Source organism: Pongo pygmaeus, chromosome 4 (assembly GCF_028885625.2).
Source record: "Pongo pygmaeus isolate AG05252 chromosome 4, NHGRI_mPonPyg2-v2.0_pri, whole genome shotgun sequence".
NCBI lineage: Eukaryota > Metazoa > Chordata > Mammalia > Primates > Hominidae > Pongo > Pongo pygmaeus.
Window position 1 is genome coordinate 99,183,969 of NC_072377.2, and position 14,756 is coordinate 99,198,724.

At 42.1% G+C, this 14,756-nt stretch overlaps 1 protein-coding gene across 4 annotated transcripts in view; it reads right to left on the bottom strand.

The window, feature by feature from the left end:
• The window catches only part of MCTP1 (multiple C2 and transmembrane domain containing 1), a 609,877-nt gene extending 601,604 nt beyond the window's left edge, over positions 1–8,273 (bottom strand). For all 4 annotated transcript variants that reach the window (XM_054489419.2, XM_054489418.2, XM_054489417.2 and 1 more), the window contains exon 1: positions 7,542–8,273. In XM_054489419.2, coding sequence (XP_054345394.1) covers positions 7,542–8,261 — 720 coding nt within the window. In that variant the 5' untranslated portion in view covers positions 8,262–8,273. The remainder of the gene's footprint in view (positions 1–7,541) is intronic.
• Between the last annotated feature and the right edge of the window lie 6,483 nt (positions 8,274–14,756).

Genomic DNA, 14,756 nt, shown 5'->3' on the forward strand with positions numbered 1-14,756 from the left:
AGGCTAGTGAGGACAGGATTCTTGGTCAATATTGGAATTTTTTTTTTTTTTGATGGAATTTCATTCTTGTCACCCAGGCTGGAATGCAGTGGCACTATCTCTGCTCACTGCAACCTCTGCATCCCGGGTTCAAGTGATTCTCCTGTCTCAGCCTCCCGACTAGCTGGGATTATAGGTACCTACCCAACACCCAGCTAATTTTTGTATTTTTAGTAGAGATGGGGTTTCACCATGTTGGCCAGGCTGGTCTTGAACTCCTGACCTCAGGTGATCCGCTGCCTCGGCCTCCCAAAGTGCTGGGATTACAGGCGTGAGCCACTGCGCCCAGCCAATATTGGGATTTTAATCTGAGTCATGGCTGGAAGTAAAGGGAAGATAAGAGACTTTCTTAGATAATGGGTTTGGGATGCAGGAGAAGTGCTAGGTACAAAAAACAGGTCAGGCCAGGCGCGGTGGCTCACGCCTGTAATCCCAGCACTTTGGGAGGCGGCTGAGGCAGGTGGATCACGAGGTCAGGAGATCAAGACCATCCTGGCTAACATGGTGAAACCGCGTCTCCACTAATAATACAAAAAATTAGCCGGACGTGGTGGCGGGTGCCTGTAGTCCCAGCTACTCGGGAGGCTGAGGCAGGAGAATGGCGTGAACCCAGGAGGCGGAGCTTGCACTGAGCCCAGATCGTGCCACTGCACTCCAGCCTGGGTGACGGAGCGAGACTTGGTCTCAAAAAACAAACAAACAAACAAAAAACAGGTCAAGGAGATGGGTCAAGGAGAAGTAGCAGTGAAGAAGGAGGGGAAGGAGAGTATCTTGAGCCAAGATCCAGGCAGAATTCAAGACTCAGAGGCATAGCTAAGTGAGGATGTATAGGCAGGAATCAGAAATCCAGATGTGTGGGTGCAATGTCAGAGGCCAGAAAGGAGACTTGGGTGCGAAAAATGGATACCCAGAGTCAGAGTCCAATACCAAGAACTACATCCCTGACCCGGAGACCTCAGAAGTAGGATGCTTTTCCATCCTCCATGGGAGCACAATATGGCAGCCACTTAGTAGGTACCACATCCTCCCTTCACTAGACTTTAATTCTGCTTCTTGTTTGCCCAAGAACCAGAATTAAAGTCTAGGCTGGCAAAAGCCAAGCTACCAGCTGGGGGAAGAGGGGAATATCAAATATATCTGCCAGACTTAAAAGGACTTGGAATTGAGAAGGCAATAATATCATTTCACAAACATAAAGTGATTTTGAAGCTTTTCCAGAGGTCTTATCTCTGAACAGTTCTAGCCCATCCATTCACCCCTTCATTCATTCAGTCACCATTTATTGAGTAGTCTTCCCCCTGAACTGTTTTACAATGCTGATTCACTAGGTCAATTGTACTAGGGCTTGCCAAATTCCACTCCAGCAGAGCTGGTGAGGCAAATGAAGGTGGTTCAGGCTTAAGCAAAATAAGTTCAGATTGTTAATGCTGAAGGGGCCTCTCTAAATGAACCCAGTGGGATTAGGAGGATACAAAGATCCTAAGATGTCCAGAGGTCCACTTGTCTACATTTGTTGTAATTTTCCAAATTGGCCAGGACTTAAGAGAACAGGAAATAAGGCTGGTATAAAATATCTCGAAAAGACTTCACTGAAGAGAAGAAAATTGTTCTCTCAAGAAGGCAGTAGGCAGGACTTTTAAATCTCATTATATTACAAATACAGTTTTCCATATTGCACCCATACTACAGTTAAATACAAATATTTGGAGACTTTAGGGACATTGCGGCCTGATATTCTGCCAGAAAAAAAAAAAGTTTCTAATGATAAGAAACTGCTACATATTAGAGGGGAAAATGTATTTGGATAAAATATTGAATTGTTAGGGATAAACTTCTCACTTCTGATTCATAAAAAGCACTGTGAGTTAGAAGAAAAGGCTGATGGTGAAGAGCAAATTAAAATGGCACATAAAGTTAATGATGTAGAAAAAGGCTGTATCTTCAATGGTGCCGACAAATCAAAATTTACAAAAACTGTAAAGGCTATTTGTTAAGTGAACAAATTACTTGAGAAAAGGTTGCCGCTTCTTTGATTCAATAATTAGCTTTACAGAAAGGTAAGCATGTAATAAACAGGTATGGTTTATACTCTAGTTTTATAAAAACATGCAAGTTTATATAAAGCAAGTTCTAGAATAATATCTACTTCATTCACATTAAACAAACAAACAAACAAAGCCCAGTATGCAAATAATGACCCTCAGTTGAAATGGTCTCATTTAGAATGCTTGACTTACTGAGGCAGGGAAATATGTGATTTTTAGTAAGTTTTCCAGTAGCAAAAAGAAATTAAAGCAAAGAACTTTCTGTTTCAAAAAATTATTTTCAAGCCAGGCATGGTGGCTCATGCCTGTAATCCCAACACTTTGGGAGGCCGAGGTGAGCAGATCACCTGAGGTCGGGAGTTCAAGACCAGCCTGACCAACATGGAGAAACTCTGTCTCTACTAAAAATACAAAATTAGACAGGCGTGGTGGCACATGCCTGTAATCCGAGCTACTCGGGAGGCTGAGGTGGAAGAATTGCTTGAACCTGGGAAGCAGAGGTTGCGGTGAGCCGAGATTGCGCCATTGCACTCCAGCCTGGGCAACAAGAGCAAAACTCCGTCTCAAAAAAAAAAAAAAATTATTTTCTGCTTACCTAAAGCAGATGCCTGCTACGATATTATAAATAGATATAGACCAAGAAGAAAAAAATATATATAACCTAACTTCTAAATCTGCAGATTTTGTCAATGCTTATACAGTTATGCGGACATATTATTTATACTCCATTAACCAGGATTGGTAAATGATTTAATAAGCATTATGATCAAAGAAATCATATTACATGTTTCCTTTAGCTATCAAAAATATATTATTAACCTTTATTTTGTGAAATCATTTTCAAACAATGAGGTAAAAGAAAGAGGAAGAAGAATGTTCTATTTTTAAATGAATCTGCTAATCCCATTTTTTCCCTCAACATAACATATTCATTCTTCATGATAATGCATACATACTTGCTAAAAATAATGTAAGATTTTTTTCATTGCTGTATAAAATTGTAATGTCACCAATACTACCTTGATTAGTCATGGGCTACTTTTTCCAACACTGCAAGTAAAATAGTTCATATCCTAAATTAAATAAGAAGGACTGGCAAAGCACCGTTAATTTTTTTCAACCACACACTTAATTTGTAATAGCAGCAATTGCAAAACTTCAGTATACTCTCCAATAATAATAACAAGCACAACAGCAATTGCTAATGTTTAATTGAATACTTGCTATAGTTAAAGCCATTCTCTCATAACATCTACATGTTAACACTTCCATTTATGCAAGATTCATAGTTCAACTCAAATTTGCCAGACACTGATTATAGCAAGTAAAGGTTAAAGGGAAATATGTCATCCTCTTTACTCCCTTTCTTTGGAATAAGCTGATGATCCCAGCACTTTTCATGAATGCTATCGCACATCAAACTCCACTTTCCACCCTGCTCCAAAATGTCCTAAGGTCTCATCCACCCTCTCTCACTTTCAATCTGAAAGGGGTCATTTCTGAAGCTAGACCAGTATAAAGCCACTAACATTGTTTTAGGGGCTTGATTTTGATATTATTAGTTTTCTTCAGTGACTTTAGTCGTTTATAATAGGAATTATGTTTTTAAATCTGTGCCTTCTTTAAGATGGAGTTGTGTTCTCTGAAGTCACAGTAAAAACATCTGAAAAATTGCAAAAATCAACCCAAGTCATGTTTTTTAATCATTTTGTTAAATGTGTGCTTTATTTAAAAGCTCAGATAATAAAGCAAGATATACTTCATGTATAGACTTAATTGTAGAAAATTTTTTTTCCACTTTTTATCAGGGCTTACAGATATGTTTTATGAATCTTATCCCAATGAATAGATTCCTCTTGCTATGTTTCAAAACATATCTAACATACACTGAATAATTTTCCTACTTCTTTTCAAAAATAGTTTCTTCTTTGTGAAAGCAATTTTAACAAAATTTATTTAAAGAGAAAAAAATAAAAGTTCAGCATTCATAAACACTACATGCTTTTGTTAAAATACTAAAAAAAATGCAACGTATTCATTCCTCACTCTTTATCTTAAAATACTGACTTTCTGATCCTAGCAAAACATAATTTTAGTAACTCGTCAAGGCAGAATACATAAAATTGGCATATTTTTGATATGCACACAAATTGAGAAAGCATCTTTTCCAACTGTGTTGCAGAAAATGAAATGCATCTGGTATGACAATATGGCCCAACACGTGAACTAGAATCAGTGGGAAGAAAAGGATATTTTTTTTTCCTCATTCTCAAAACAGAACATTTGAAATAATGCACATCCCCCAAAAGCAAGGCATTAAGTCTGTTAGTACATATTGCAAAGGTATGTTTGGCTAATGAAAACACAATAGCAAGAGGACCAGCAGGCACATGGAAAGTAGCCTGGTTTGTTCACTTTTACTCATATATATCAGTGACTCCCAAATCTCTTTCCCCAGCCGTCCAAACTGATTTTTTTTTCTTTGCTTTTGCTTAACATCTCCACCCACTGTCAGAGTACGTGCACATATGTTGTTGGGGCCTCGTGCTGGGCTAGGGAGGTGGAGACGTGGAGAGTGTGTTGGAGAACATGGCTTATGCCAGGATCAAGCAGAGAACAAGAGAAAAAATTAACAATTTGCCTATTTTTGCAATAAATTTTATTTCTGCCTTGAAAGAAAAGTCTTTTCATCTAGGTACTCTAAAGATGTATTAAATGCTTTTATTGTGTTTCTTTCTTGGTTACTGTGCTTGTGAACTGTGAATAAAGCTGAAATCTGTATGTGCTACACGCCCCTTTCCCATGCCCAGGTCTCTTTGGAGATGAGCTGCTGAGAGAGTAAGGAAAGATCTCTGAGATATTCAGGAAGCTTGGAAGAGTGCTGCAAAGCTAAGCAGACTCCTGGGCAGCTGAATGAGTCCTCTTCCAGTTCCAGGTTCCAATTCCATTTCTTCCTCTTTCCCATTCAGAGGTGAGCCAGGCTCGTTTGAGTTGGGCAGGGAGGTATTTCCAGGACTGAGAAATCCTGTCTTTTACACTGGTCAGAGAGTGCTGCCGAAAGCCATTATTTGTGACTCATTACAGAGAAATCTCTCCACTTCTCAGAGAACAAGGCCCCATGAGCAGCAGACGCTAGGGACCAAAAATGGTATCTCTTTCTGGGACTGTGTCTGGCATCGGGCAAGTCCCTCAGGGTTTACCATTCTGCCTGCCTATATCTTTCTCTTATTTTTTGAAAGATATTTTAGCTTTTTTATTTCTCTTATGTCTATGTTGAAATGCTGATTCTCTATAATGAAAAGCTTCTTCAGAGTTATAGATCACGATAATCTCATTTGTGACAAAATATATATGCAACAATACGTCACAGAACAAATTACGAATTAAGATAGTTAATCCATAATAGAATTGATTGTATATAGGGATGGGGAAAAATCTCCACAATACACGTAAACTTGCAAGGCTCTAGTTTCATCAGTAAGACCAAAGTCATCTAAAAAATGGAACAAGTTCTAAAAGTTGTCGAAGGTAGCTGTCATAATGGAAAAAGATTCTGGAGACTGACTTGAGTACAAAACTTCTCTCTGTCACCTACTAACTATGTGACCCCGGAAAGCTTATTTAACCTATGTGAGCATTGGTTTACTCATCTGGAAAGTGACAGTCACATAGGTCTGCTGTGAGGGTTAAACCATGTAGGGCTATAAAATGCCCAGCATATGGTGAAGGCGTACATAATAGTGTTAATTTAGTATCTTCTCCAGAATAAGTTTATATCTTTTGTATACAAAATTCATACTTACATAGTAGTGTTTTTTTAATAAAGACTGGCAGTTTCTGAAAACTTTTTGGCAAAAAGGAACATAAAAATTCAGTTATCTATTTTTGCTTTAAAAATATCTTGGTTCAGTGAACTGTAATGTGATTTAATAAGTTAACATTCACAGTAATATGATATATACCTTCCAAAATAATTCAATTATTATTTGTTATTCTATTATCCTTGATAGTGGAAGAAAAAAATGTAAAGTTCCCCAACTCTGAAATTCTTATACATTAGGATTATGTACACGCTCAGAAATAAATACTTCCATTAATATATAGTATTCATCTATACTGAATTTAAATCATTCTTCCAAAACCATTTATCGCTTTACTTTTAAAACCAAAAACAGGGGCTCTATCCAGTTCACTTTCAAGATGACAGGAAAGGTAAATGTATTTAGTCTTTTTGTCACTATTATCTCTACTTACTCTTCTGAGAATAAAATCTTTTTCTGGATCATCAGGTGTTTGCTTACTGCAAGCAATTTTGTTTATTAAGGAACAAAACATATTCATATTCTGGTTTATTTTCTGGAGCTACACTAAGAAATCAGTCCACGAAGTATAAAAACTTCCAACTGAAAGCCTATCTATTCCTGTATCTTACCCTTCAAAACACAGCCTGATGTTTCTTTGTAGCTGAGCTTTTAATCTACTAATAACTAAAGTTTTAATGCAAGTGTCATTCATCTAACATAATCAGAGTTAAAACAATGAGAAACTTTAAGTAAACTAAGATGTATTGGGAGAAAAATGTTCTTTAGGTCTCTGGCAGAGTGAAACTTCCAAAATATTTTGTAGAATTAAAATGATTTGATAAACATTTACAAAAAGAGCAGTGCCTCTTCGAAACTGAGGGAGTAAAAACGGCTATTCAATGGGACACATTGTGGGTCCCACACATAAAATTTCTAGTAAAAGCACTTTTAAAAACCTTGATTCTTGTCTGAGCAGTCAACATGATGTATAAAGCAGCATACTTTAAAAGCAAGTGCTTCAGGTGACTATCAAAACTTCACAAGGCTCATAGGAACATATGCATTTGACTAACTGGGAGGAGACGCTCCCGCTGTCCACTTGAAGGGCGGTGATCCAATTGCAGCAGGAAGGTTTAAGAAAGGGGTGCCGGAAAATGAGCAGGCCTGAAATGATGCTTTCCCTGGCACAGGACCTCACATGTGCCATAATTTACCTCTCCACGTTTCTATTTCTTCCTGCCAGCCATTTGCTTCCAATGGTGCCACCTCCACACCACCACACGTGATCGTAATTGTTTTTAAGTTATTGGGTTAGTTTTTTCTTTTGCCAAGATGAGATTTGGCTGGACATCTCCTTCCAGGAGAACTCTAAAAAGTACCCACTTTAGGTCTAACTTTTCATTGACTACTCAAAAAGCTTCTGGTGACAGGTATCATTTCTACCAAAAGTAAAGTCCGGGTGCAAGTCAAAACTCTTTCATCTTTGCTAAACTAGAGCGAGATGTTTTCTTTCCACTGTTTCATCTACTTAGAATTAATAGCCTTTCTCCTCCCGCCTCCCGGCCCCCGCCCCCTGCTCCCGGGGTGGTGAACGCCTGAAGAGGGAGGCGTGGCCCCGCGCACCTTGTCTCCGGCCGCGCCCACTGGCACTCACCTGGCTGCTGCCGCGCTCCTCGCCCGTCTCCGGGGCCCGAGACTCCGCGGGACTCCGCGCCGGCTCTGCGGGAGGAGGCGGCGGCTCCAGCAGCTGCTCCAGGCAGGCGGTGCCCGGCAGAGAGGAGCTCTTCTGGTGGCACAAGTGCGCCCCGGGGCCCTGACGCCGTGCACCCTCATCTCGGGCGCGGTCCCCCCTCGGGGGAGGCTGGGGCGAGGAGGACAGGGAGGATGAGGCGGAGGAAGAGGAAGGAGCTGAGTCCGGGGAGCGTCCGCCAGGAGGCGTCCCTCCCGCTGCTCCCGAGGCCGCCGCGGGCCCCTTTCCGGAGGGGAGCAAATGCTCGCGGATCCGGCGGCGTAGCGTGGACCCCTGCTCTGCTCTGCCGGCGCCGCCGGGCTCTAGGGGCTCCGGCGAGGAGCAGCACAGGTTGGGCTGCGAGGAGGAGAAGACTCGGTCCAGCACTTGCTTCCGCTTCTTGAAGCCGCTCCACCTGCTGCCTGCACCACTCCCCCCGGCCGGTGCATTCCCTGTGCCCACCGGGGGTGGCGGGGAGGGCGACGGGGTGTCCGCAGTGCGGCGCTCTGGACCCCCAGCGCGCCCGCCCCCGCTGCCCTTGCTCCTGCCCACCCCCAGCTGCAGGTTCTTCCAGAGCCGGGCCTGGAAGGAGGAGGACGCCGCCGGCGGCTCCGGCTCGCCCGCCGCGGCAGCCCGGGGCTCCATCCTCCACCCCCTGCTCCTCCTCTCCCCTCCTCCTCCTCCTCCTCCTCCTCCTGCTTCTCCTCCTCCCTCTCCGGCTGCGCCTCCTCCCGGGTCCCCGCGGCGGTGGCGGTGGCGGTGGTGGCGGCGGCGGCGGCGGGCGCAGCAGCAGAAACCAGGAGTGCCCAGCGACTTCAGGCCAGCTCGGGGGAAAGAAGCGGCCGCCGCCGCCGAGGCTCTCTGGCCTCGGGACTCCGGCGCCGCCTCTTCCTCCCGCACCTGCTGGGGTGGGCTGGAGCCGTAACCGAATCCCGGCCGCGGCGCCTGCAAAGTTTTTCGCTCGAAGCTCCGCGGCTCCAGTCCACTGGCGTCCTCCAGGCCGCGCCCTGGCTCCCTCTTGTCGCTGGCCGAGCTCGGGAAGCTGCACGCACCGGGGCGTGCGCGTCCAGCTGCGCCAGGGACCGCACCCGGCGCCCTCTGGGCAGCACCTGTCAGCGGCGGGGGCGGCTGCCTCCAAATTGGGCGCGCACGCGGCTCACACAACACGGCGCGTCTGGCTGGAGACTCCGGGGACCAGCAGTCCCCCTGGGGCGCCCCGGGACCATCCTCCAGCTCCTAGGTGGGAGGGCCGGTAGGAGCCGGGTGGAGCTAGGTAGGGCCCGAAGCCAGCTTGCTCCCTAGGATCGGGCCACAGTTGCCCACGCAGCTCGCTGTGCGCTGTGCGCTGGCCGCTGGCCGCGCTGGCGATCGTCTGGGTCCGATGAAGCGAGCTGGAGTGGAGACTATGTGCCCTCGATGGATCTCGTGGGGGCGCCGATCGTCCACACTGAGCGATGAACCCGACGGAGTTCTAAAGCTGAAGACGTCTGCCCCCGCCCCGTTGCGCGCCCTGGGTCCAAGACGAGAGTTTAATTTCTTCTGTCTTGACTTCATCCCCATCCACCCCTCCCTTCTCTTTATTTGCCTCTGCACTGGTCTCTTATGATCAGGATCTAGCATTTCCGGAGTCTGACGATAAAGCCAGCCCTTAAGTTGCAGGGAGTTTACGGTGGACGAAGATGGGTGATGCGCACTGCCTTTGATCCGATTCGGCATGCACTGAATCTTGTTCTTTTCATTCAAGCGCATTTTTTCTTTGGTTACTTCATTTGCTGGTTGCAAGGCAAATAGAAAGGCTTTTTAGCTCATTCAGACTTTGCTTCTGCCAAAGCTGCTCAGCCAGGGTCTTCTGATTCTGCTAGGAGAGACTTCTGAAAGGCCAGCAACACAATGCCTCTTTCGTCCTCCTAAATGTGGAAAACGGGAGAGTTCCCTAAGCCGCGGCAGCACGCTGATCACAGTCTTGTCTAGCTAGCAGTATGCTTTGGAGGTGTTACCAACCTAAGTTTTTTGTTTTGTTTTTCTTACCTTTATAACAAATATTTATTAAGCACCTACTATGTACCAGGCACTATGATAGGCTCTGGGGATGCAGCTGTGAACAAGGCATTAGGGTCCCACCCACATGGAGCTTATTGTGAGGGTGAGGGTTGGAAGGTGATGTGAGACAATAAACAGAATTTCTAATATTGAAAAGTCCCATGGAAACAGTTAAGCAGGGTACCACATAACGGAGTGGCTATAGAGGAAGAGCTTCCAGACAAAATACAGGACACCCAATTAAACTGACTTTCAGATAACCAATGAATAATGTTAGTATATGTATGTCCCAAATACTGCATGGGACATACTTATACTAAAATACTATTATTTATCTGAAATTTAAATTTAACTGAGTGTCATGTTTTTGTTTGCTAAATCTGGCAACCCCATATGGAGAGGTTTTTGGTTTTTTACATTATGTGTACAGGGAGAGTCTCTCTGAGAAGATAAAATTTTGAGTTAAGACTTAATGAGGACAGAGAACCAGCTATTGACGGATCTGACTGTAGAATTTCAGGTAGAAGGAACAGCAGATACAGAGGTCCTGAGGCAGGAAGCAGCTTGGCTGGGCATGTTCAAGGACAGAAGGATACCACTCCAAATAGAGTAGAGCAAGGTGGGTGGGCTTGGTAAGAGATGTAGTGAAACAGAAGGTCAGCTAAGGGAGTGGGTCCTATAGCCAGAGTGAGAGTCCATGTTTCCTCTAAATGAAATTGGGAGACATTAGAGGTCTTTTTTTAATCGTGAGGGTGATGTGATGTGATTTACTAATACTAATGCCAGGTATTAATAAATAGCCTCACAGGACTATTTTGAAGATTAAGTGGAAAAAGGACTTAGCTCAGTGCCTGTATATAGTTGATATTATTGTTATTTGGTAGACCCAGTATTTCCCAAGTATATGAATACTATGCTTTGGAAAAAGAGCAATGTGAATGGATAAACATTGGGCTGCATTTAAATAATATTATTGAAATGACAAGATTATAGAGATGGATAGTGGTTGCCAGGGGTTAGTGGTGGGGCAAATGTAAAGGATCAGAATAAAGAAGTTTATTTGTTATGGTGAGACAAATTTAGATTGTGGTGGTGGTTACATGAATTTGTGGTATACACAGGATAGAACTGCATAGAACTACATACATATATGAATGCACATAAAAACGTGACATCTGAAGAAGGTGAGTTGTACCAATGGCAATTTCCTGGGTTTTAATATTGAACTATAGTTATGTATGATAATATCATTGGGGGAAATTGGGTGAAGGTCACACAGGAGCTCTATATAGTATGTTTGCAACTTCCTGTGAGTCCATAATTATTTTAAAATTTAAAGTATAAATAAAAGCAAACAATAATAAAGTATGTTTTTTTGAAAAAAATGTGTGCTGCTGAAAGTTTTCCTTTGGAACCTTAATAATTAGAGAATGAAACAGTCTTAGAGCTACGATGGCCTACCCTTTCTCTGTAGCTCTGTTCTCGCCAACCCCACCTAATTCCTGAGGAAGCCTCTGAGAAGCAAATGAGGGAAAAGTCAGGACTAGTGAGGCAGAGTCCACAGTAGGGCAAGCTCACAACTGCAAATGTAAACACAGAGGCTGTGAAGCGCTCTCCACACAGAATAAGAAAAGCCAACCACATTTGCCTTTATGGAGGTACCTCCCCACTGGGTGAAAGCAGAAGGGGTGGCATTTTTCACTGGCTTTTCCTTCCTCTTCACTCCAGTTTCCTTTCTCTGTATTTTATTTCTGTGTTAGTCCTTACTTTTCAAAGTTTCAGGTAAACCTTTTAAAGTTTCAGTTAAAACTCTTCAGCTAAATTATAAATATCGTAGCTAAGTCTAACTGTGTAGCTGGTGGTGGCTTAAGTGTTAACTCTCTCTAGAGTATTTATGAGCTTTATATATGGGAGCTTTATAAAACTGAAAATCTCCATCAAAATAAGTAGAAACCTTCATTAAGGACTTGGCCATTCAAGGTCGTGTTAGTCTTACAAAGTGAGCTACACACCATCTTTGGAGGCTTTCGTTCCAAACCTGCATCAATCCCTTATTAAAACAATATGGAGATCATTTTCAAAAGCCCAAGGCAAACTGTCTTTTCCACACCAATCAAGCTGAAAGCACCAAGACCACAAAAAATTACCTGAATATAAAGCTACTCTGAAAGCACAAAAAGAAACTGGACTACCCAGAAATCTTATTCTCTAGAGAGAACAAGAGGAAAAATATTTACTTTCTAGTTTGTTATAATTGTAGACTGGAGATAATGCTACACAATTCCACCTTAAATTCATTTAGTCTTTAATGCATTTAATTGACTTTTTAATATTATTTTTCTCTTCTACCTGTCTTAAAATACTCTGAGATTTTGAGTTCTGAAATCTATAGTCCCAAATAACACATCCATCCTATGAATTCACGTACATATCTTGAAAAATCATATGTAACTTTTCCTAAATATCTGAAGTGGATTATAAAATGAGACTGTCCTACAGATTGTATACCATATAAAGCTACACTAGATAAGGTCTCTTCTGTCAAATGTCTTATTATATTTAAGAGAAGATACTTATAAAAACTCTACAACACAAGCTGAAAGTGAATGGTACAAATTAATCACTGAGGAAGTGAAGAATTACTTCTGGCTTGACTAACCAAGGAGGACTTCTTGTTGGAGGCATCTGAGCTAAGATCTAGTGCAGGTGGCAGGGTATAACAAGAAGATGGATTGCCACCAGCAAGGAAAAGCAAAATTCATGCCATATACCAAGACTTTAATAAATGTTAGCTATTCTTTTTATTATTTTCATTAATACAATTTACTGTCTCGAATATTGATATTTATTGCTTAGATTAATATTAAATATGCTTCAAACATTGATATTCAGGAGGTTGAAGTGATGTATAAGCCACTTATACAATATTTATACAATGTATAATTATACAATGTATAATATTTGAGCAGAAACCCAAAGGAAGTGAGAGAAGCAGCCAAATAGTGAATCTGAGGAAACATTTTTCCAGGAACAGGAAACATGAAGTGCAAAGAGGCTGAGCAGGAACATTCTCAGCTTCAACAATGGCAAGGAGGGCAAAGTAGCTGAAAGAAAGAGAGCAAGAGGGGAATGAGAGGAGAAAATATTGCAGAGAAGCTCAGGGCCAGATGATACAGGATTCTGTAGGTGACAGTAAAGACTTTGAACTTAGGTAAAATGGAAAGCCATTAGAGGGCTTTGAGTAAAGTTTTTTAATAATCAAATTGCATTTTAAAAGGCTCATTCTGGCCTCTTTGTTGACAATAGAGTAGAGAGGTATGGATGAGAACAGAGTTTAGATAGGAGCCCATTCTGGGAACAGAGTTTAGATAGGAGCCATACAAAAGGGACAATGATGGCTTCCACTGAGGTGGTAGGCGAGAAGTGGTGACCATAGTGACATTCTAGATACAGGACATTTTGAAGACAGAACTGACAGCTGGGCATGGTGGCTCTTGCCTGTAGTCCCAGCTACTTGAGAGGCTGAGGAGGGATGATCACTTGATCCCAGGAATTTGAGGCTGCAGTGACCTATGATTGTGTGACTATACTCCACATGGGTGATAGAGCAAGACCCCATCTCAGAAATAAACAAATACATAATATTAAAGATAGAGCTGAGAGGATTTACCATAGTTTCGACATGGGGTACTCAAGTATTATGTTAAACTGTTTGCATTATTTATCATACACAGCCCTCATTGCAACCCCATTTCATAGATGAAGAAACCAACCCTGAGGCATATTAAGAGACTTGCAAGGTCACTCATTGAGTAATTAGCAGATCCAACAATAGAAGCCAGGTCCATGGGCTTCCAAAGCCACATGGCTTCTTTAATTTTAAAATATATGCATAAATAGAATAAATAATGGAAAGAAGCCTCAAAAGATGAACTGATCCATGCCCTTGCCTTAAGTGAGCAATAAGATGATCTTGGACAGAACCAAAACTTACACTCAGTGAGATCAAGGATGTAAATGCAAGCACAAAAACAACATTTCTGGAACTAATTGAGTTAAAAGCAAATTAAATGGCACTTCAGGAGCCCCACTGTCAGTGCAGTCCTGGCTGCTGTCCCAGCTCCCAGCACTAGGTCAGATATCTTCAGGCCCTCATGTTCTCTCCCAGTCTCTGAAATGGGATAATAATATTTGTCCACCTGACCCATCTCACAAGGACCCAATTCAAAGACAAATGTAAGCAGCATTTTTAATGAGTAAAGCCTGTCCAAAAGAGTGGCATTATCATCACTTTGTAACCGAAAACAAGAAAACCTACCAGACTGACTCATTCCATCTTACATGGAAAAACCCTGCCTGTGGGGAATGAAGCACTTTGAACCATTCAAAACCAAGAACTCAGCCATCACAATTCACCATATTGAGTTGACTGCTAACTATACGATTAACTCAAGAGAATGAATTCCTATTCTGGTTATAAACTAGTTTTTGTCATTTCTTTCTTGAAAGATATCCCAGCAGAGCTCTCAAATTCAGTTGAATGTTAAAGTAACTTCAAAGGAGATATTTCTATTTATTCTGTTTAACCTAAGCCATATCACATTTTCTTTTAAATCAAAGTGTTTTTTAAAATTCTTGAGTTCTAGTTCTATGTAGGAGAGACATAAGAGTGTTCATGTGGCCAGAAGGAGAGAAGGAGGGGACTTGAAACTATATTTGCATTAAAAAACACTTTTTTTTTGTAATCAATTGTCCATGTCAAAGAAGAGAGAAAGGAGTTAAGTGGAGATCAGAAGACAGCAAATGCTTGATGCCAATTCTGTGCTAGAAAAGTCAGAAGGCATGGGTGTTTGCCTTGGTTTTGCACCCAAGTGCTCTGTAACTACAGGAAGCTTTTGGGGCCTCAGTTTCTTGTTAGGAAAATAAAGAAATAGAACTAGTTACCCTCTAAGGTCTTTTTCAGCTTAAAAATTGTGTAAACCTCTGAAGCAATTCTCCAATATATGATATAATCCATCTACTCATTCCTGATCTGACTTTCTACTTTCGATGGTGTACAAAAAGGCCACTAGCACTAGATGGTCATCTAATAATCCCCTT